The sequence below is a fragment of the Erithacus rubecula genome, assembly GCF_903797595.1.
Source record: "Erithacus rubecula genome assembly, chromosome: 3".
Classification (NCBI taxonomy): Eukaryota; Metazoa; Chordata; class Aves; order Passeriformes; family Muscicapidae; genus Erithacus; species Erithacus rubecula.
Window position 1 is genome coordinate 66,706,426 of NC_136689.1, and position 24,845 is coordinate 66,731,270.

The window sequence follows — 24,845 nt, forward strand, 5'->3', positions numbered from 1 at the left end:
GGGAATCTGGATGATTCCAAAATCAAGTGCTAGAACATTCCCCATCACTTCTTTTCATCTATAAAAGGCACTCCTAAAATACAATTTAAGAGTTTATTGGAGCATTAACCATAATTACAATGTTTCTGTGGAATTTTGCTCAAAACAAAAGGGCAACAGACTTTTTTCTGTGTGGCATTACTAATAGAGGTGGAAATGCACCAGCATTACCAGCACTAATTTGTTCTTTTAGTATAATTTACGGTTTTAACTAATAAGAGTTAATAATAATAACAACATAATAAAAATAAATTAATATTAACAATAAAATATAACAATATAATAAACAATAAATAAATAATAATAATAATAATATAATTTACTCTCATAATTAATTATTTTTCAGGGAGGGGGAGACTTAACAGCACAGCCTGATGACACTATCTTACTCTGAAAATACGAATAGTGAATGTAGTGTAGGGAGTCCTTTCTTCTACTTCCCCTCTCTCACACAGCCCTCCTTCCCTCTTCTACTGTTCAGCACAACCAGCACAAACTAGTATTTCTCTTTTAAGGTATTACTCCTGTACATATGCAGCACATATAAAATATGATTTTCCTTTCATATTTTTAATCTGTTAACAGGTATAATCTGCTCTATCAAATGGCCATCAGCTGCTATTGCTTTAGATATATTTGAGGCTTAAAAATCCTTCTACTGCTTTCTGCTGGTTCTCAGTAGAATGGATTGAGGCTAAGCTACCTTTGAAAACAGTGATACCCAGTGCTTTGAAAAAAGCAAGTTATTATATATTTTAGTTCAAAACACAGGTACAGTTCTGAAAGCAGTCTCTTAATTGTTCCAGCTTATCTTGTTTCAGTTTGTAAGGCAGAGCAACCTGAGCTTCTCAACTGGATTCTTTTAAGATGAAACAACATTAGAAGAAGCACTCCAAGACTAAACCTGATGTCCTGAAAGATACCTGGAATTTGAGCTAGGTCTGAAATATTGCCATAAACTGCACATACCATGCCTACAGAGATGCCCTTGCCAACTGGTTTCCTCTCCAGTGCCATCCCTACTTGCCCATGCCATGCAGATGCAAGCTAACAAGTGAACAAGGACAGGAACCCTCTGGCCTCAGTCCTACTGCAAGGAGAGAGCGAGGGGGGCTATTCTGAAACAGCATGGCCCTTTTTAGTCTCCAGCCTCTTTCAAAGGAGGAATTTTCATTGGGAGGGAGATAGAGGAGAAAGGTGAGTAACACCAGAGTGCAATTTAAAAAAAAGAAAAGAAGAAAAAAGACGGAAAATCACATTATTCTCAAACATCCCAATTTGATCCTTCAATCCCTTGATCCTACACAAAGAATTACAGGAACTCTTGCTTACATGAAAATACAAGAGCAACCCAATTTTGATTCTTAAAGTCATCAGAGGGGGGAAAAAATCTAATTAGGAAACCATTTTTCTTAAGACAATCAACAGATTAAGATTCTTATATTTTTAAGACAGAGATCTATCTTAAAAGATGGTGTATTGTTAACTGTCACATGTATTTTGTGTACATTGTGGACAGCACTTACCAACAAGAATTCTTCTACAATTTTATAACAAAAACATTAGTGGCTCTACTGACATTATTTCATTCCTATATATCATTTTCAGTTAGAGGAAGCCAATTACTGTAGTGCAATTAATGTTACATACCAAAAAGCAAGTTCAGCAGAATAGCAACCACAACATAAATAGACATTATAAAGCTAAATGCTGTAAGTACTATTGGAATCACATAAAACTGTAATGATTTTAATTTACATCTTTTGAAATCATTCTATGAGACATACTTTTAAAAGGTACTTTAAAAAGAGACATGAATAAAAATCTAAGTTCCACACTGCCTCAGAGATTTTTAAAATTTAGCATTTTGGAACTATTAATTACATAGTTAATTGCTGACCAATTCAATTTCATGTAAATCTGAAGGGGGAAAATCTAAGCATTTCCAAAAGTGACTTGTAATATCTAAACCTCTATCAAAACACACATACTGGCAATAAAAGGTAAAATATGAGGATTTTTTCTCATACATAAGTTTTGAAAGAGCACTATTTACCATGTTAGAATCTTCAAAAAGTCTCAAAATGTAGCTTCTTATTATGAAGGCAGCTTATTTAGAAATTATGATGATATTAAAATTAAAATATCATGATCTTTAACCAGTTTTAAAATTCTGAAACTCAGGAAGAATGGTCCTACTAAACCAATTAATAATGCACTTTCAGACACAGAAAAGTATGTCAGTGGGACAAAAAAAAAAAAATAAACCAAAGTGTTAAGCTTCAGAAACATGGAAATTGCAGAGCACAGATAAAGACATATTAAGCATATGTAACTAGGAGTGTAAACCAAAAGGCATTTTTGAACCATTGTCTGAAATAAGGTATTTTAGGACATTCTGAATTCTAAACCTACTTAAATTACTCTGTGTTCACACAATAAATTTCTTATATTTCCTTCTAAATGTTTAAGCTATTTTGTTCACTGTAGCTATTTTTACACATTATAATTAGATTTAGCAATAGGCACCTTTCATTGTGTTCCAAGGCCGAGTTACAAAAGAAAAAATTAATTCTTAAGTTTTCACAGTGAAAAAGGTTTTCTAATAAAGTCTGAGCTTTGCATCAAATGATTTTGAAACAGCAAAGTGCCTGTTCCTTCCATAGGGACCAGACAAAAAGTCTTTGATTTAGAAGTTTAGACAAGTGAAACTATATGCAGTCAAGAAAAGTATCTGTAGACTTCATTTTTGGAAGGAATGTAGAGATACTCAAGTTATTTTTCTCTCCTAAAGTGCTAATAGTGGTGTGATATTGTTTGGGACAAACCATTCTCCTGTACCCAAAGGTCTTTCTTTTGCTCCATCTAGCAATCACACAATCTAGCTGCAGGGCAGCTTTAGTGAGATAATTTGGTGCCAAACTAACTCACTAAGGAAGAAATGTGACTTTACTGATCAGTGAGCTTGTTTAAATATTGCCTTAGTGGCAGCACTGCAGTATAAGGAAAGGAGCACATGGCCAAGGGAGGGTAGAAGGCCATCCTACTCTTCCCATATAATACCCAGTACTTAAGATAACCTTCAAATGCAACTTCTTACACACAACTCACCACAGGCTGCAATAAGAAGAGTAAGGAGAAACTTTTAGGTCTTGAAGGCTGGAAGTAAAGGATGGATGGGATTTTTCTTGAACTGCCAGTTACCCTGGATTTACCTGACACACACTATACCAGTTGGAAAAGCAGCTGGAAACCTAGCAGAATCTGTTCCTTATTTTTAGGAGCTTTACTGTAAGAAGCACACAATAAATAAAAATGAAGAAAGGCCACATCTGGATGTTTCAACTAAGGCCAGATAATTAACTGTGTTTTGTATCATCTTTGCCAGTAGGTGTTCGTGCTTCCCAGCTAAGTCAGAATATCTAAAAACTTGCAAACTTCACTGCTGCAGGCAGATACTGATTAGCAATAGTGAAGAAACCAAGTACAAAACTCACATCCTCTAACTGTGACTAAATACACCAGAACACATGCAAAATTCAATCTTGCAAATAAGCCATAATACAGGCCTTGCATTGAAATAAACTGCAACTAATTCATTGCTACTTGAGTTGAAAACAATTTTATTTAATCTAAGAAAGAACATGGGGTTTTTTTTGCTAGATTTACTATATATATATATACAATTATAAATCTAGTAAATTAAACCACTTGCCAGGATCATGCAGCTTTGGATTTGCAAATTTCATATTTGATTTCCTCATTCCATCATATTTTGAGATAGGCACCAGACATGACATTCTCAAAAGTTCCTCAGCCTAAATCTCAGCTCAAAGCAACACAGATGAACATTTTCTATCATTTTCTGACGAAAGAATGGCTAGAAATGCATTTGGCATATCTGAAAATCTTACTCATTTTCAAAGAAATGTGGTTAAAGAAAGAAAGCACTTGAAATAAATCACATCCTTTTAGTCAGATGCAGAAAACAGGAGGGAGAAAAATACAAGAAGGGCAAGGCCGACTCAGCAAAACATTTCTGATGATCTGATGTAGTAACTAAGAACCTGCCACCAAAGAACAGTAATGGAGGAATGAAGAACACAGGTTAGCACACTGCCAGGATTCATGCTCAATGCATGAATAAAAGTACCTTTGGTTTCCTTTATTGGAAGATTAACTATTTTTTGTAATTCTAACAAAATATAAAAAGGATATTGATGAGGACAGTATCTCTGTGTAAGGTAAAAGCTGTTCTGAATGGATTCAACCAGACTGTAGGGCTGTATATAAAGAGGATAGAAATAAAGACAGCATGCCACCAACAAAGTTCTTAATACATTACTCTATGAAAATCTAAAAAAAAAAAAAAAAGTAGCAGTTCTTTCCCTATGGCCATTAGTTAACAGCACAAAGTGAAGTTTGGTTTGGTCACTCCTGCAGTTTCCCTTGAGAATTCTAGGTATTTTTGCATTGGCAAAGCAAACTGGGCTTTGTTTTGGTTAACATTATTAATTCTGGCAAAAATGACAAAATATTGAACTAAATGCAGTATTGTCTTAAGTTGCCTTTTTGTGTTTTGTTTCTCTAGCATTTACTTCTTCAGGCCTGTTCACCCAACAGAGTGGAAAAAACCAAAGAAAATGGACAGACTTAACATGATATTTTAAGGTAATCAAAGCACAGTGCTAGGAATGGAGGCTTTATTGATATGTAAACTCTGAAAATTTTAGTCTAAAAACATTATGAGCCCAGACTACTTGCTCTCAGATGGACTTACATTAAAGTAAGTCTGACATCTCTGGGCAAGTATCCTGGAAATAGACAGGAAAATATGGCTTATTATTCTGCCTATGGATGCACTAAAAATTCCAGGACTGAACCCAGTCCTTTGCCAGAACACTTCAAAATTAAAGAGTACAGAACATGCAATTCTCTCTTTACTGGCACTAACCTTCTGCACCTGTGAAAGATAAAAATAGTAAAAATAAAAGCAGCTTTTAAATGTTGCATTTAAAAGATGGTCTGGAAATCAAACTGGAATAATGTAGCATGAAATTATGATGGTTTTATGGCTTGCAGGGGAATTCTGGGTCAAATGTAATCATAGGTGACTTTCTTGCACACTTGCAATCAATTGCAGAATTTCTCATTTCAATGTTCCTATTGTTATCTAATGCTGAAAGATCAGAACACAAGATTACAACAAGCAAAATTAAAATTAAAACAAGCAAAATTAGGTTTTATTTAGCATGGCTATTTTTAGAATGACAAATTTAGCACATCTATTTTTTTATTTTGAAGGCTGAGATGGCCTATAAAGGTAAGAACAAAATATGAAGCAACAATATCCTTCTCATTTAGCTTTTGTCTTTAAGGGTAGCACAAAGATGACTGAAGTATTCAGATAGGAGGACCCACTTGGAAAGCTAGACAGTGAGTAGAGAGCACATCAGCTTCATGAAGACTACATGGAGGCATGATCATAACTCTAAATTTAATTGGACAAAAGAAAATAATTTGAAAATTAATCATCAATCTAGTTTGCAAACAGAATCACTAATGAAAAATTTGGTTGGCTCTATATAATCTCTTTAGATTCAAATGTAACAAAACTCCTTGAAAGTCTGAAGCGAAGGGACACATTTATGACAGACAAGCATCAGTTTTTAGCTTTTCAAACTTCCAGTCTGACTAAGAATTGAATATAGCTCAGGTGATATTTTTTGTTTTACTTTCAGAGAAAATGAATTTAACAGACATAATGGCAGTAGCACAGACGTATTCAGCCTTAATCCAATCCTGGATCACTAACATGCTCATTCTAGAATGAGCCTTAGGGAATGAACTGTAAAAATAATCTGCAGGAAGAAAAATACCAAAAGCAAATCAAAACAACAGGCACTGGCCAGATTAGGATCCTTTCAGCCAGGGAATTTCAGCCACACTATCTTAGCTTATGTATTAAGAAAGGTAGCACACAAAAGGCCAACTATAGTCCAAGGTCTCTATCATGGAGTTATTCCCACAGACCACATATCTGGACAGGAGTGGGAAAGGGAAAAAAGGAACAATGGTGTAATAGCCAGCAGTGCTTCTTTCATACAGACTTCCTGAAAATCATAAAAAATATGTTTGTAGTTGTAATTGCAAGAAAACTGTTGCCACAGGAAACTAGAGAGCCAAATCTAAACCTCAAATTTGTTCATGGTATCTGTGCTTTAAAGACATTACAGCATATTCTTTACCTTCCAACAGAGATGTCGTACCTACATGTTTGTGTGAGCGACTGAAGTAGTAAATTTCCAATTTTTTCCTTTTGTTTAAATAAGAAGAAACTGCAGCCTTAGGTTCATTGCAAAGAGCATTTCAGAAAAAAATATACTGAAAGAAAATTAATTTTCTAACTTTCCTGATGACTTCTGTGGGGGACCTGATTTGCTCATGATGATAAAACACGTCTTAACTACAAATATATAAACATCCACTCTTTCAGGAATGCTATTTTCTAGGTTGCAGTTAGAATTACAGGAAATAAACCAGCTGAACTCCCCGACACTGACAAGTGGGTCAAGTTGAGATAAACCCTGCTCCCCTCAGCTCAGTTTACAGCTCCATTCAGCTGACGAAACAAACTTCCTGTTGAACATCTCCTCTGCAGAGTCACTGTCAAACTGTCAGCCAAGCTAAGAGAGAGGCAGAGACACACGGGGATCTGATAAGGCTGTTCTATTTTCCCAGAAATTAAACCAAACAAGGAAAGGTTCTGGTACATTTGAGCTCTTATTTTCTTAGTAAACAGCCTTAAATCATAAAATACAATAAACATCTTAGGACTGCTTTTTATGCTTTCCACTGCTTGCATATGAAAATATGTAGTACAGTACATTTAAGATCAGACAGAATTTACCGGTCCTAACTAATGAAATGCAGAATGATCAGTAATGCTGGTTTTCCTTAATCAAGGTAACATATTTGAAATAAACATTATTAAATGTATATAAATTCTAAAAAGCATATATAAAAGCTGTAGATGAGTATGAAGCAACTGGAGAAGCAAGTGTTACACCTCCCAATGTGATCCTCCCACAAAAAGTTCTCTTGTAGTTTATTAGGGAGACTTAAGAGAAATAACTGCTCACACGTAGTTCTGTTTTATAACTACAATGCAACAGACTTGCAATTTATGAAGCATAACTACTGGGGCTAGAAGATGTGTTCTAAGACATCTGAAGAGGAAAACTGAGAGTCTGACTTTTTTTGCCCTCAAAAAACCTGTATCTTTAGAAAATAAATTAGATTTTAGAAATCTTCCCAAAGAAAGAGAGTTAAAAAATATCTGAATCAAAATGAAGCAACTCAGAAAATTTAACCATATTGGAAGACAGAAAAAATGTACTCACTAAGGGTTTTCCCTTGAGTCACTTTTCACCTGTGACAGTTGTATGTTTATCATCAAATAATGGAAGTTTGCAGAACAATGGCTATAGCCCTAAGAATTTGGGCTGAAACAACTGTTCAGCTTTCAAATACAAGCTACTCCTCATGTAGCTTTGTTGAAACGCATACAAATTCTAGTTGCACCTTTTTAAAGGAGAAAATAAGACATAAAAATTCACCCTTACATGTGAAAGGGCAGAAAAGTGCCATTCCATCATCTTGCACAATCACTGTCTAGCCAGATTATATTTTTAATTTCATGTTCTCATGTTAAAAAGCTTGGATCCCATAACGGCACATGGAAGAATTAATGGGGAGTTTGTTTGCTTGGAGGTTTTTGTTCGGTAGTTTGTTGTTGGTTTTTTAAAATCTGCATATGAGCTGTTTCTCTAGAACAATGCTAATAATGCTTCCTCTTAATTCTCAGCATCTTTCATTTGAGAAAAAATGTAGTGATCAAATGTCCTGGAAAAAGCTTTGACATCTGGCAGTAGGGCTGGATGATGGCATCAAAGAAGACCTTTTTTTCTTCTTGCTACTTAACAATTGATTGCACCTATCACAAGCTCATGTCTTGAAAAATTTATGCAATTTTTCCAGCTATACTCTTTCAAAAATATCCTACATAAGGATGAAGAACAGGCTTATAATTTTTTTAAAAATTGAGACTACAGCAGTTAATAAAATAAATTAGGTGGCTTACCCATTATTTTATTAATATTTCTCACATTACTACTTGCTCATTGGCCTCCTCATTTATCAGAAAATCAGTCTCCAAAGGCAAAATGCTACTAAGAGTTAGAACAAATAAAAATTATTTTGTTGTGTTCAGCCTTTTCTAAAACCTCATAACATTAATGGTTTGCCTTATCTTTCTTCAAATCCTACTATTTGTTGATTAAAAAAAAAAATATCTTACAAGGTAACACTGATAGCACTACTTTGTATCTATAGGAGCTGCTCCTTGAGAATAGAACTCTCAGTCTTTTAGAGCATTTGATATTGCATATGCAAAGCAGATTTGGTTGTGAAGAACAAACAACATCTCAGTATTTGAAGAACAAACAACATCTCAGTATTTATCTGTGATTATGTTTGAATCAATTTAATTAAAAAAAAAATCAATATTTTCAAGACGTGTAGGAGCTATAAAGAAAGCCTGTTACTTTTCCTCACATTTAATGAAAACTGAGCTTAAAAAGGTGAAAGAATGCCAAATAATGGTTCTTCTTAGAGTCTTTTCCTATGAATACCACCACATTCTTCAGGTTTTCTACTGAATTCTTTAATACTTCTGTTATTGAATGTAGTCAGACTTTGGTGAAAGGGGTCAATGACCAGGATGGATAATCAGCATAGTAGTAAAAGACAAACCTATTAAAGATGGTTTCCTGTGCCCTGTTGCTGTCTTATCCAGACCAGAGCCTCATTAGGCAGGACTACAGTAGCCTACAATGAGGTTTGACCTGTGAGACATTTGATGCTTTAGGAGTGTGTCTGTGTGTGTGTATACACAATAAATATATCTATATAAATGGCGACTACAATACTCTCCCTAGTGTCCTGCAGTCTCCCAGTGGCACGCAGAACAGAAAGACTCTCTGATTTCCCAAGTAAAACTGTCTGGATATTCATATAAATATTCATATAAATGTTACTATCTGACTATTGAATAAGCCATCATGAAAATGAAGTTTTTTCTGTTGCTACAGTTTGCAAGTCATCTCAATATTAACTCCTGTTTAACACTTCTCTTTCTTGCATTTGTGGTCTAAGCAATTTGATGAAATGCCTTCAGTTCGTGTAAGATACAGCTGGTGACATCTTTTGCAAATAAACCACATCAATCAGTTCTAGCTTGTAACCAACAAAACTCAGGTTTTAGGCTCATTATACAATTTTAGTACAGACTGTGAAGAGAAACAATATTTTTTTAATTATTAAAATCAACCATATATGCACTTAAGTATTTTTTTTTAATATTGTACTTAGTAAGTGCAAAGCATCTTTACCTGACAAAGCATCTTGTGCTTCAAAAAATGTGCTGAGACCTCCTTTGACATAAGCTAGACTCCCTTCATTTTTCTTATTGGCTTGTTTCTTCAAATTCACAACAGCCGTTTTGAGTTGATCAAAACTGAAAACAAACAAGAAAACCTCAGAGACATTCAAACAATAAAGTCAGCTAATAAATAAACAGAAGAAACTACTTGGAAAATAAAGCCACTTCCTTTCAGAAAAACTAGTAAGGGTGAAGTAATTGCTAATGAGGATGCTTTCAAATAATGAGAGTTTATTCTTAGTCCAAAGATCTAAAAGATTTTTTTAGTTTCAACCCTAAATAGAGGGCTCCTATCACTTGTGATGGAAGAGACTTCTTTGTAATACAAACTAGTCAAGATGTTTCTTCTAAACACACAACACTGCTCCTACTTAACTGTCTGTAGTATATTAAACAGGTGACAGTAGAATTCACTATACTTAGCACACAGTAGATTAACTAGTGAGATGTTGTAAAGCTCATTAATAACGACATTTGTTTAACTCTGCAGCTTTACTCACAATCCTTTCCCACTTTTGTTTCTGAATTCATTCAATATTTTTATTTTGGTTTGGACATACAGTTCAGAATTGAACACCATATTAGTGCAAAATAAAGAAAAGCTGAACAGATTCCTGCTTTATGAAGGTATGGTTTTTACATGCAATCTGCTGAAATATTTTTGAAAGACACTTCATAGGGTAATATTAACTCGTTGTTGGTATAGTGGCTTTCTTTTTATCTTAGTTTCATAATATTTCTCAGTTTTTGCCAGTTTACATTTGATTTCACATCTTTATTTTTTGCAAGCACCTGCAAATAATTGAGAAGTCTTATGTTGTGAAAAAACCTTCATTAATTGCAGATAATTTTTTGTTGATGATTAATATGACCTCAGTAGTTATATCACTTGATTAACTATAAAAACACCACCATGAAAAAGCTCAGAAATACAAATATAGCAAATAATTTTCATCCTTAAAGCCTTTCTTCCTAGCTGAGGGCTAAAGCAATTTAAAAAACCCCCAAAACAAACAAAAAAAAACAAACCCCAAAACCCAAAAATCTACTCTACACCTATGGAGATGTAGGAATCAATGAAGTAGAAAACTAAGACATAAGACAATTCCATCAATATTCTGCCCATGTTAAAAAGAGATGGTACAAAAAGATATATTAAGAGAGCAAACCAAATTTCAGTCCAGGCAATGAGAAGGCTGTCACCTCCTGCTGGGAGACAAAGCACACTGGTGCACTTAGAAACACTTTTCTTTTTATACTGATTATGTCACAACGTTTTGCCTAATTTTCTGTTTCCATCTGCTGGACAGAAATAAGATTACTCATTACCTGGATTGGTCCACTAGGCCATATGAGAAGTACTTACCAGCAGCATTTTCAAAACAACAAAAATGTGTACAGTTCTCCTTTTAAGCACTGTTTCATGTGATCTGATGACCTAACAGTGTGTCAAAACCTTTTATTTCTATTTAAAAGGGTATTTCCTGGATCAAAAGAATTAGTAAAAACGATGCTATATTGATTTCTTATAAAGAATGTCCTTCAAGGAAAAGCTAACCAAAATATCAGTGAACCACACATTTACCATTTCTAATAGCTAGGTCACATAGAGGACAGGAACTAAACCATTGTTGTGTTTCCAGAAAAACAGCACAAATTATATGGGACAAATATTTATACAATTCCAGAATATTTTTAAGACTACACATTTTGAATTGGGAAGAAAATGAAAACGAAATAATTTTGCTGCTTCTTTATTTAAAGAGATACTTATAGTTAGATTCAAAACATGACTGGATTCACCCTACCCTTTGAGCATTTATTTCTGCTGAGTTTTACACTGCTCTTGGACCTTCAACACTAGGATTCAGATTTTATAAACCAATATAAATGGATTTAATACACAAAAAACTCTAGATTTCATTTAAAAATACAAATTAACACTTTTTACTCCATTGGATGGAGGAGATAATTGCTTGAAGCTGTTGACATGCAAAGACACAAACCAATGGAATTTTTTTCAGCAAGAAGGATGAAGTACTTAAGCTGACACTAGAAAAAGTGTTATTTTTTTTTTTCCTACAAGCACCTCAATCAAGCTGTATAGCCACCAAAATTCATCCACTCCTAAGCTTGTGGCTCAGCTCTCACATCTTTCTTAAAGCAGTGGCCACAGCTGGACAGAGCACTTCAATTGCAACTTCCACAATGCCAAGCAGAACAATTATCTCCATACCTTCCCTAACACGTTACTGCTGATACACCCAGAATTTGATTTGCAGTGGACAGTCAACTTTTACTAACACTAGACTGTCTTCTGTATGACTGCTTTCCAATCTCAGGTGTGTACTTTCCTGCTTGCCTTCCCCACATCCCTTTGTGTCTTGAATTCAACTATTACACAATTGCTACAGCCATGGCTGCCATTGGTTATCACATCCCCTGCCTTGCCTGTAAGAATCAGATTCAAAAGAGCAGCACTCCTAAAGGTCCACACTGCAGCTATGTTAGAAGTCACTCCCAGAACTCCTCACAAGCCTCCTGGGATTGCTGCCCCTCATGTAGACATGAAATACATTAAAGTCTTGTACAAGAACTGATGTCTGCTCTCTGGAAACTTCCCCAAGTTGCTTAACGAAGATTTTGTTCACTTCCTCATGCCACTGCAGTGTCACCCATTCCAGACTCCTGAACAAGATCTCAACCATCCTGTTCCATAATAGGGCCCATATATTTATTCTAGCTGTTCTTCACATGAAGGTCAAGTACCTCTCTTCTTTCCTGGGTATCTTTTCCAGGTGGCCTCCTGCTATCCACCCCAAAATATTAGGTACATGAGCTTTCCCACTTTATCCCAATGGTATGTTTGTCTAATTGACTCTTGCTTCTCAGCCTGCACATGAGTGTGTAAAGGCACTTGAAGTTAGACATATCCAGTTAGTTTTGTAACTACCTACAGCATTCTTACTGTCATCACTGAACCCACAGGTAGCACTTTGTCCCTTTATTTTACTGCAGGCTGTTATCACCATCCCCTGATAATCCAAATTTGAAGTTTTTGACATCAAAGTGCAAACGTGCTGGCAAAGATGCTCCCCCACCGCCACCCCACTTTTTCAAATGAATTCCATTTCTCACTAGCAATATTTGTTCTTTAGTTATGGACCTGGCTACAGAAGTAAAAAGTGCTGCTTTTGAAACCATCTGTGAATCTACAGGATACATCCCACTACCTGAAGCTTTCTCCTTCATGCAGAAATCAAAGGGTATGTAGGCTCCCACATTCTTCACTGTTGTCCCCAGTTTGCAACTACTTGTGATCTGTTCTGCATCTCTCTGGGCAGTGTCACTGGTGCCCACATGGATGAGCAACATACTGGAAACAGTCCAAGGGCCAAACATAGAGAATTTTTTTTACAAAGACCTACATCAAAAGCTGTTTACTCCTTATTACTTTATAATCCCCTTATTTTTTTAAAAAAACTTGATGATCCCCAAGTTATCAGATTCTGATAGACAGAATTAATTTGGAATAACTCCTCTTAGTTATTTGAGTTCAAAAGATGATGTCACTCTACGTGTATTAGGTAATAATGTTCTTTTGCTGTTCTGACCCTTTAAAGTACCACCATTTCGAGAGGAAATGTAATTCCCAAGCTGTGGGATGGCTATTTCTGGAGCTTCAAAAACCAAATATCCTCCCACCCCCAAAATCAAGAAGCAACTCATACCCTTTTCTATCAGTAGGAAACAAAACTAAAACAATTTTTATAGTGGTATTTCCCTTCAAAATACCAATCAAAGTATCTAGCTAAAAAACAACAACAAAAAAGTTCATCTTCTCTAGTAAAAATAGCTTCCAGTATTATGTGAACACAAGCAGATAAAAGTTTTGGAACTCAGTTATACATGCAAAAATATATTTATATAATACATTCATGTAAATACATACTATCAAGTGTATTTCTAAAGTAGGATTTTAATTGTTAAGATTTTAAGGGATTTACCTCAGAGATCCTACTTCCTTGTCTAACTTCTGCTACTATAGCATTTTCCACAAGTGTTAACTACAACCTAATGGAGACTAATAATTTTAGTAATCTGTTCAGTGCCCATAACCTGTGTCTCTGTCCATGAGTTAACACCTGGAGTTTCCACTCAAGGCTGTGCTAACTTCTTGATTCCTAAAGTTTGAAGAAAGACACCTTCCATCTGACACTGAGGGATGGGGATAAAAAAAAATCCCATCATATATTAGGTCTGGTTAAAAGCAGTTTTTCTCAGAAGCAGATTAAACAAAGTGGTTGATTCAAGCTTCAGCTCAAGCAAAAACACCAGAGACAATTGTGACTGCAGTTCTATTGCTGTAAATGCAAACCACCATTGACACATCTACTGCATAATGAAATACCATCATTGACTTGCATTTAAACAATTACTTATATGACAAGAACAAACCTTGTTGTTGAATGATTCTCAATCAGGTACCAGGCAGCAGAAAAGTTTTCACTTGTGAAATCAGCGCTCATCCCAGGAAACAAAGACTCTAAATCTTTTTGAGGAAATCTGCCCCTGAAAAATGAATATTCATTTCTTCAGTGAAACATAGCCTTGTAAACAGTTTACAATTAAAACAGCCACAAAACTCCCCAAACTAACAACAAACACCAAATCATGTCCCTATAAGATGGGAACATTAACTTGTAACTCACCTTAAAATTAAATCCGCTATTACAGACACATGTATTATGACAGAGACTGAAATCTCTTCCAAGTAAAACTAATGTTACCATTTTGATTTCACTATTATACATAAGACAGAAATGTTGTCTGTACAAAATGCTTCTACTTAACCTCTAAATGGCAGGACATCAGAAGTTTGTAAATAAATGATCTCACACAATTATTTTCTATTGATTCCTGAGCAGCAGAAGTCACATAGAAACACGAAAAGGGGATACACAGAATATACTTCCATCATATACAAACAGCGAAAAAAGTATAATACTGAGTTAAAATAATTCTCTTGCAAAACAGAACACATGATCTGTCTGTTCACCATACACAAAGCAAAGGAAAAACAGGCTTATCTCAAGTGACAGCCAGCAGGTTCTGTTATTTTTTATTCAGTCTTAAAAATGCATGCAAGCCAATTCCTTGTGGAAACAGATTCTCAACAACAGCATTTTTAAAACTGTAAGTAGTTTCTAAGATACTCATCCAGAAAATGTATTCCATTCACTTTAAGTCTGTGTAATAAAAATATTTAAAGCACTTTTTGATGAAAATCATGACAACCTTCTTTCCTTAGTCCAGACACACACCCAACACTTGGTCATATTCATTGCATTATGCACTCAGTATATCACCAGGTGCACTCCTTCCTCTCATCTTCACCACCAGCTGCATCCTATCTTCAGAGACTACTTGTGGCAAAAAAAAAAAGACTTTTGGTCAGCCCTAAATGGGTCAATCAGTTGGACTAGATGGACTTAAGGCTCTTTCAACTGAAATATTCTCATCCATTAAAAAAATTTACTATTTCATTTTTGGATCACAACATTCAACTCAAGAGACAATGAAGTCCCTCTCTGAATGCTCCCAATTTAGGTGAGCTTTGCTGTACAAAGTACACCATATGTAAATGAAAATCTGCCATACTTGTCATTTGAGAGCAAACTTGGGTGGGAGTAGCAATCCAGAGTCAGTTATAAGAATTACATTTAACACATATGGAAATCCATTTAAATGGACACAAAAGCAGTGATCTGTTAGTTTTAGTTTTTTTCTGTAATCTAAACATGTTTCAAGATAGCTAAAGCAAACAGCAGATAAAGTGAAACAAATCTAAAGGGGGCACATTAAAAAGTACAATTATATAGAGAGGAGTTGTTTGCTGGAAGTTTCTTTCCATATCCAAATGGCCATTAGCACAAGCAGGTACAAAGGATCCACGTACATAATGACATGGTACAGAAGTCTTTCATCAGTAGCACCTGATTACAGCAGGGGTATCAAACAATACATTTTAAAAACCAGAAAAAAAATCAAATGAGATGCAAGGAAAAGTGATGACAGATATGAAAAGTAGAGATACAGGGAAAATAGTGTGAGAAACAAATGGAGCAAGAAAAAATGAGGGTCCCAACATTTGCCTGTGTTCAATGAAAAAGTGATGATGTTCAAATAAGTTTTAGACATAAGTAGCGAGATTCAGGATTTTCAATGATCTTAAATTTCATGAATGACAGTAAGCAGAAAATACTACTGAGAGATGAAAGAAGAAAGTTCCATTTTATTCACTTAAAGACAATTTAAAATATTTATTTTACCCTCAAATTAGTCAAAAGTGCCTAATAAGAACATGAAGGATAGTACTTCATGTGTGATACACGTACAATTGTACAAAAACCATTTATATTAGATCCACACAAGGTGACACCTTTGTGGACAGCTGCATTTTTAATGCTAAAAAACAAAACCAAGAAAACAAATTTAAGTTTTTAGGAGAGACTTGGATATTCTGTACAAGCACTATTTAAATAAATGCAATCAATACAGAAGTGGAATTTTGCTCATATTCCCAGAATTTCCATGTATGTTCTCCAAAAGCAAAAGAGAGGGATACAACACAAAAAGCACACACACTCAAATATACCACTATCAAATGCCATTCATTACTGCAGGTTTGAAAGGGATATGCATGACAATTTAAGCTTATGAGCTATGCAATTCCTAGGGGGAAGAAAAAAACTATTTAAAATATATAATATATATAGAAAGACCAAGACTTGTAATCAATTACTGCAAATTAATCTTGTCCACAGAAAGAGGGACACAAATGAAGGAATTTTTTTTCAGTTTGATGTTTGACTGCCTTGAAAAGTTATTAGGAGGTTTTTTTCCCAGCAGATGTATTTGTGCAGAACCATAAATTAATAATGCTTTTATCTGTGCAGACATATTTTAGACATAGTCACAACAGACTAGAAACACGAATGCAAATGTGTGAGGTATGTTAACAATATGTTATACTCCATGGTTTAGTATCCTTATTTTTATTGTACATTTTAGCAGTAGTTTTCCCACTAACAGATACACTACAGATTGCTCCATACAGATTTGCTACAGCTGTCTTCAAAACAAAGTGCACACTAAAATGTTCAAACTGAAAGCAACTGTATTTCTAGAATGTCTGGCCAGATGCATCTAAAAAGAGACTGACTCCACATACACACAAGTTTGTTTCATTAACTTCCATTAGTAAATTAAATAAATCAGTTTTTGGAAGTTTTGTCATGAAAACTTGCTTACTGTTTACTTATAAACAAGCCCATATGCGACTTGAGAAAGTATTTCTGGTTTATTCTTTCAGCATTACAGGGTGAAGAGTAACTAGTAGCAAAAGCTTAGATCATGATGACATGCAATTATACTGTAAATTATTTTTCTGTTGATTTGCTCATTATAGAAGAATCAATTAATGATGAATACTTAATGATTATTAAAAAGTAATCATCGTAAAAGAAACTGGGAACCACAAACTGAATCCAGAAAACCTCAGTAAAGAAGAGTGGAGCTTACCACCCTTGACAGCCCTAACTATTACTCTACCTTTACAATTTCACCAAACGTATACATACTGGATTTGTATACTAGCACTTTCTTCAAGGCACAATATTTTACCTAGACAGAACTAGATCTGGTACTAGACCTATAGTGAACATTTTAAAATAGTCGTATTCATGCTTCAGCAACAATTTTAAATACAAAAGAAACTGAGATTTCACATAGTGGTTATATTAATGAGAAGTATAATAAAAATACATTTGGTTACAAGCCACTATGCACTTTCACTTTCCTCAAACACATTTTTAATATAGTTAATAGAGTCATATAACATTAGAGATAGTGGTCCTTGCTTCCATGTAAAGGTCATGCACATTTCCTTTGGATTCAAAACACATGGAGTACAATCAATTTACTTGTGCCACAAGTGCCCATGAACAGAAGTCCCTCCTTGCACTGCCCCAAACTTCAGGTTCTATATAGCCTAACAGGAATAAACTTAATTTAACAGTACAGGATACATGGGCTCTTACAAATTCCACTACAGAATTTCTATCCATACACGGAATTTATATTCTCCAGAGATTAGTTGGAAATCTCCATAGGTAAATCACAGCCTCCAAGGAGCCACAATCGAGTAAGAGCAACAGACACTAATTATGCAACAGATACTAAGTAACAAAGACTAACAATGAAGGCAGTTTAGCAAGCAGTCCTTTTTCTGTAAAATTTGTTTTGCTCCCAGAACTTCAGAATCTTATAATAGTAATTTCAGCATATATGACAATATTTGTAAATTAAAGATGCATCCCAAAGCAAGATACACCCACCAAAAGGTAACCTGAAGCCCAGTTCCACAGGAGTTTACAAAAGGTCAAAAGGAGCAACTTTAAATAAACACAGATTCTGAACAGCAACCAGCATAAACAAGCTCCAGTTAGAGCTGCTGTACACATCCCCCTCTGTCTGGTACCAGTCAGACTCCTTGAAGCTGGCTTTGTACCAGCTGTACTGTGTTAATAATGCATGCAAAAAGACCAGCATAAGGGACACTGGTGTAGACTAAACACAGCCAATCAGAAGGTGTTAACAAAGGTCTCTCCAACAGCAACAAGACAAGGGTGTACTCTGGCAATTCCTCCCTAGCAGCATTGGGTTCATTAGAAATATGAAAACAAAGTTGCAACTGTGTTTTAGAACTGGCAGAATGTGGTAAGAGAAATCAAAGAGCTTATAGCCTGGTAGTTGCAGCTGATGCATCAGCGTAACAAGCAGTAAGTGCTACTTCATTTTCTAATATCACAAAGCTAGGACTACAGTGCAACTGCCTTTTGCAGCTTTCCGAATTTTTTGGCATGTATCTCTGTGATCAGGTTTCCACACGCCCATCACTTCAGTGATGAAATTTACTGCATTTCCATTTAAAAATAAACATCTCAGCATCCAGAAAGTCTTTTCTTATCTCGTGATGGCAAGCTGACATTTACCATTAGATGGCAGCGTAAGATCATCTGTTTCCTTCTCCCAGATGAACTGTTTTGGAAGCTGGCGTGGGAAGAGGGAAGCATCTGTATTGAGTGGGTGGATACAGAAGTATGTGGAATGTACTTAGCATGTCAGCCTTTGCTTTCATGTACGAGATGGATCCACCAGAGTGACCTCTGCTACATGCAAAACAACAAACACTATTCAAAAATTTTGTAACCACCACTAGGTCTGACTGACGTTACTGTTTTGCAGAGAATGAATTTTCTTAGTTTGACCTAGTAGTTAAGTGTCAGGGAACCCTTGGCTAAACAAGGACTTGTCATGCAGCAGGGGGAAGTATGTGGTACAGCAGAATAAGCAATTCATTCACAAATCTCACGTAGATCTAAATTTTCTATCAACATATTTCAGACTATTTAAGACTTCTGGAGAAGTTGGCAATCCAACACTTGGACAGATACACTCTTTGCTGGATTAAAAACCAGTTGGCCATGCCCAGAGAGTGGTGGTGAATGGAGTTACCTCCAGCTGTTGGATGGTCACTGCTGGGATTCCCCAAGGGTCAGTACTGGGGCCAGTCTGGTTCAGTATCTTTATCAATTATCTGGACAACAGGATTGAGTGTACTCTCTAAATAAGTTTGCAGTTGACACCAAGTTGGGTAGGAGTACTGATCTGCTGGAGGGTAGGGAGGCTCTGCAGGGGGATCTGGACAGGCTGGATTGATGGGCTGAAGCCAGCTCTAGGAGGTTCAACTAGGCTGAATCTTGCCTGTGTCACAACTACCCCAGGCAGCTACAGGCTGGGGAGCGAGTGGCTGTAAAGCTGCCTGTCAGAAAAGAACTTGGGGGTGTTGGCTGACAGCAGCTGAATGTGAACCACTGTGTGCCCACATGGGCAAGAAAGCCAAGGTCATCCTGGCCTGTATCAGCACTTGTGTGGCCAGCAGGACCAGGGCAGTGACCATCCCCCTGGACTCAGCACTGGTGAGGCCACACCTTGAGTGCTGTGTGAGGTTAGACCTTTGATGTTCTGGGCACTAACTTTGTCGGGTTATTTTTTAAAATGAGCAAAGCAGCTAGTAGTTGTTATAAAGTCATTTATTACAAAGGCACATCAGCCTCAAAAGTAAAGTCACAGACAGTTTTGGTACAGAGTTCTAAATAGAAGCAGAGGCTGCTCCTGTCAAGGTCCCAGGAAGCTGATGTTGCTGCAGCAGCTCCTGTCTTCATCTTGGGTGATGATGATGACAGCGAGAGAGCAAAGCAAAGTAATGGTAGAAAGTGATGGCAAATAGCAGAGGCAAAAAGCACCAGCTCTCTCCAATGCATACTCTTACATATAATCTTTTCAAAAAGCTAATATTTTCTGACTATTTCTTAACCTATTATTATTCTACTTTTATAACACACCAGGTTACGTATAAACTACACATATGGTTTATCTTGTTCTATCTGAAAAATGCAAGCAATATTCCTACTATAGTTTATTATGTCTAAAATTATGTTCTTGAAACCTCCATTGAAAACACTAGTATGTTTTTCAATTTTTACTAGAACTCACACTGCTACTCTGGTATTTGAAACTTTTTACTGACTAAAAGCACTAGAGCTCATACTAAAACTTACTGACTTACTTTTCTTAAAACTTACATCTCTACTTTACATGTGAGTAGCTTAACATACTTTAATCTAACCAAAAGCTTTAATTCAACCCCTGTACTTTGATTTCTCTCTGAATTCTTCAGAGAGTCTTCTGACTTACTGACTCCAACATTGCTGTGTCCAGTTCTGGGCCCCTCGACTCAGGAAGATTGAGGTGGTGAGGATTTTTTTATTAACAAGCGAGATTCTTAGTTACTTGACACAGGAACTGCAATTAATTTTTGGAAAATGTGAAGAACTTATCAGCCAACAATTATGTACACTTACTACCTGCTAAACCTACAGGCTGAAAGGTGATGGCCTGAACATTACATATACATGTAGAGTTAAAATATCTTGACTACACATGTAACATTTAAAATATCTTGATTATGTAAAAGAACAGCCAGAAGGATGACTATATATACATAGTCGCCTTTTTTGCATCCTTGCAACATTTGAATATGAATATACAATTACAGGGCATATTTTGAGTATATATATGTTACTTCTACAATACATCTATAGGCAGTAATCTAATTATTAATAGAATATCAGAACCACTATTACATATTTCCCTTAATTTACAGTTCAAACGTTTTGTTCACTTAAATCTTAGTCACTCCCAATTAAACTCCAATCTTCTATCTACTGAATCTGAAAAACTTTTTTTTTTGTCCCTGTGCATGCCTAATAATTTAGCCAACTGCTGTTCTGAAGCTCTTCCTTTATTACTCACAAGGTCTTTTTTCTCTAATTTCAAGGTCTCATTTGCAGCACCCTGAAAGCATCCATCAGAATGATTCAAAAGCCACAATTAATTTTTAAACACATTTCAAATGTACAAATTACCATAAAAATATTTTTAAAAGCCACAACAGGAACTTTTAAAACCAAGTATACCCATACTAAAAATAAATAAATAAATACCCCCCCCGCCAAAAAAAAAAAAAACCCGACTAAATCATTCCCATGTTGCAGCTTGTCTTTTCTGTATCATCTGCTAATGCCTGATAATCACTTTTTACAAAGAGGGCTTCTTTCTCTTTCGATCTGTAATCTAATCACCTCCCTCTGCCTTCTCTTCAGTGTGCTCCTATATAGTTTATTCCTATTCCATTTTATCACGTCTGTTTTTCACTGCTTTTCTCCCTGAGCTCTCAATTAATGTTTCTTTTGTTTATCACTATTTGCATAAGCAATACAACTCCTTTCCTCTCCTCATCAGGCATCAGGCTGCAAGGGTTGCAAATCCCAGCAAATGAGACCAATGCCAAATGCTTCAGCTTCAAAGTTAAAATACATTCCAATTTGCACATGTTTAAAGAAAAAGTTTAAAGAAACCAAAGGTATGAATAAAAGAGAAATCCATAATGTTGCAGATCCTATCTGCATACTAAACAGTATTAATAGGATCATGTTTGGATCTCTTCTATTTTAAAGCATCCTAACAATTTTTATCACTTCTAGTGACAAATATTCCCATATCAAGCAATGGTTATTGCTAATTTCTTGCTTATTCACTCTCTTTCTTAGTTTACAATTGCCTTTTTCCACTACCTTGTACAACTTCTCAGTACTTACCCATTCCATATGTAAAGTATTTGCAAATGTGTGAGTTTAGCTAAACTATATGGTATTAAAGACTATTTTCTAGAAATAAACCTCACATTGCTTCAATTTATCAAGAAAATTATAAAAGATTTTTCCATTGAGAAGGCATTCTTTAATTAAACTTAGAATGTTCAGCTGCAGTCAGAACTGTGCTGTCAATCATAGCATGAGGACAGACCAGCTTTTCCCCCACACAGCTACTTGTTATACTGATCAGTGTTACTCAACTCTCAAACTGGTGTTTGCCATCGTCTCCCTGCTTCTCCTGCAATGAACCTGGGAGATCAAGAACAAGGAACTAGGCTTAATCTGCTTGCACAAAGATTTCCTAATTCCCTCCCTCTACAAAAGGTTATTTCCTAGCTGTATTTACATATTTCTAATTTATTTATTTTCACACAAAATTTCAGGTTTCAGTGACAAATTTTCTAATGCTTTCAGAAAAAGCATTTACAATATAACATGGCTGGTTTTCTATTTAACAAACATCCAAACAGATAACTCTAAAGTATGCAAATCCTAAACTAATGCAGCTTAAGCTTCTATATGATAATTCTTACTCCTTACACAATGTCTTTACTATAAATAGTTACTCAAGAGAACAAGCTAACAAAGCACTCACTGCCAGTTGCTGTGCAGCACAGTGATAAAAAAGGATTGTTATGGGGTTTTTAATTTACAAAAAGGGGAGGGAGAGTGGAAGAGTGACAGAAAGTCTTCTAGTAATGTCCCAGTCTGGGGTTTCTCCTTTGCCTCAAGATCATCCTAGAGGGACATGAAGGTGGTTCAAACCCTGGTGTTCTCTGAAGCAGCCAAAGAGAGATTGCTGGAGACAGTTTTCTCTTTTTCCAGGGATTGTTTATTATCTCTTATCTCAGGGACTTTTTGCCTGGCCAGCAGTGGTCTGCTCAGCCTGGCATCCATGGTGGAATCTGCCTGGTGAAAGCAGGGCTTATCTTATATAGTTTGCACTACGTATTACATGTTTACAAAATTTTCCCAATACAATACAATTTTATTAAATGGTCCAGCCCTGACCCTATCCAATCCAAGAGTGCCAATGTGTCACCCAACATGGATGACATGGAGAAGAAGGAGGAAAAGGTGTCCACCCGTCAAATTTTCCATCTTGGCCACATGTCCCTTATCATAAACATTCAAAAAAACCTATTTATCTACGCTCTAACAATCTAATTTACACTTGACTAATTTTGGTAGCTTGTTTCCATTCTCTTTGTGCTGACAACTTCCCCCAGGGGTTATAATTCAGCACCTGTGACACCAGGGTCTCACTCAGAGGTCTTTGAGACCCTTGCCAGGGGGGTTTTGAGACCCCCAAGGAGGCCAGAGGTACACCCTGGGCTCCCACATAGTAACACTCCGGAATACCGTCCATAGTATGAAGGTCCCTGTTTTGTCAGGAATTGGAAAACTGAGGAACATGAAAGAATTACCTGTCAGAAGTTACACCAAAGGCTAAAGTGATACACCAAAGAGATAAAATCTCCAGCTTATTACAAAAGATTGGGTTAGTACTTTGAAAAGAAAGAAAAATTGAAACACATTCAAGCTAGGAAAGAAATGCACAGCCAGAGGCTGGAAGGTGACGTGGATCTACTAGAAATCCGGATTTTGGAAAGTGCAGCTTTCTCATCAGAACAAGGTAACAATGGACAGTGAAGATTTTTTCCAATGCACTCCCTCTCACAAACAGCAGATGAAACCTTAGTAATAGTTTAATTTTAAATAGCCTTTTGTTTGGTAAAGCTGGCATCTTGATAGAGAAAAGTACTCCTGATGCTGTTTCGAAGAGTTGGACAGGTTTAAAGAGCATTCCATTTAAAGACCCCTAATTCCATTTCTCATTCACTATAAAGTTACTATTTTGGACAAAAAAAGTCATAAATTCCACCATACTTAGGAACTAAAGTGAAGAAGACTGTGGGTTGGAAAACAGCATTAGTATTTCAATAAAATAAACTAGCTGATGTGGCATAATAAATCACATTTACAGTGCAATTTTAGCAACAGATAGCAATCTACTATCTTTAAAAGCCCCGTGAAACTCAAGTGCAACAGTAGGTATTCCGTAACTACAACATATAAATCTGAAGCCTTAGGTTATTTACCAATCCTCAAAATCTAAACAACACTGGGGTTCAATATATCAGGCTTTTAGATTATCTACAGTTCTAATTGATGATCCAAAATAGAGGATTATGAAGCAAGATACAATGTGCACTAACAACTCTGAGCACCAAACAGAATCCCAGCAGCTAATAGATGTATGTGTTTTTAGATCTTTCCCTGCCCTGCAAACCATTAAACTTCCCTGGAATTCACAAAGACACATATAGAGAAAACCACTAAAAAAGTGGATTAAAGGCATTTGGTACTCACTTGTCTATCTCAATACCAAGCGGATTAGCCGGACGCAAGGACAAGGGGGGAATCCCTTTGTTCCTGTCAGTGCGCATGTCATAATAGTTCATTTCATCCACCCAGACAGCAGACTGATCCAAGATACCTAGGGAAAACAAAGCACAGATCCTTAAAATAACAAGGGCACTCCAGCACCATCAACTTCTAACATACTGAATTAATTTGAAAAATCCTGATAAATATAAAATGCATGCCTAGGTAATATATTGCAAGATACATGGCAAAACAACCTGGATGCAATTATGCTAAATTATTTTATTATAGCTGCTGTAAAGGTATTCATGGCTGGGCATCAAACATTACCCTCTTGCAGAGTACACAGTTTCATGTATATTAGGAGCATTATCCTAACCACAAAGTATTAGTATTTTCATTCCTGCAAGTATTTTGGTATCTGTCCAAACCTTGTTATCTGCTGCTTTCAAAAGAGCAATTAATTGAAAGTCTTCTCATTTGCATATTTCAGGGAAGATTCCTTTTCTGTCCCATTTGCTATCCAAAAGGTAACTGAACTTTGGCAACAGACCAAGATAAATGACTTCAAGGAC

At 35.9% G+C, this 24,845-nt stretch overlaps 1 protein-coding gene across 2 annotated transcripts in view; it reads right to left on the reverse strand.

Annotated features, from left to right (window-relative positions):
* EXOC2 (exocyst complex component 2) overlaps positions 1–24,845 on the reverse strand; it is a 125,250-nt gene that overhangs the window by 80,690 nt on the left and 19,715 nt on the right. For both annotated transcript variants that reach the window (XM_079300979.1, XM_079300980.1), the window contains exons 4-6: positions 24,256–24,382; positions 14,000–14,113; positions 9,492–9,616 (exon numbers count right to left, since the gene is read on the reverse strand). In XM_079300979.1, the coding sequence (XP_079157105.1) occupies positions 9,492–9,616; positions 14,000–14,113; positions 24,256–24,382 (366 nt within the window). The remainder of the gene's footprint in view (positions 1–9,491; positions 9,617–13,999; positions 14,114–24,255; positions 24,383–24,845) is intronic.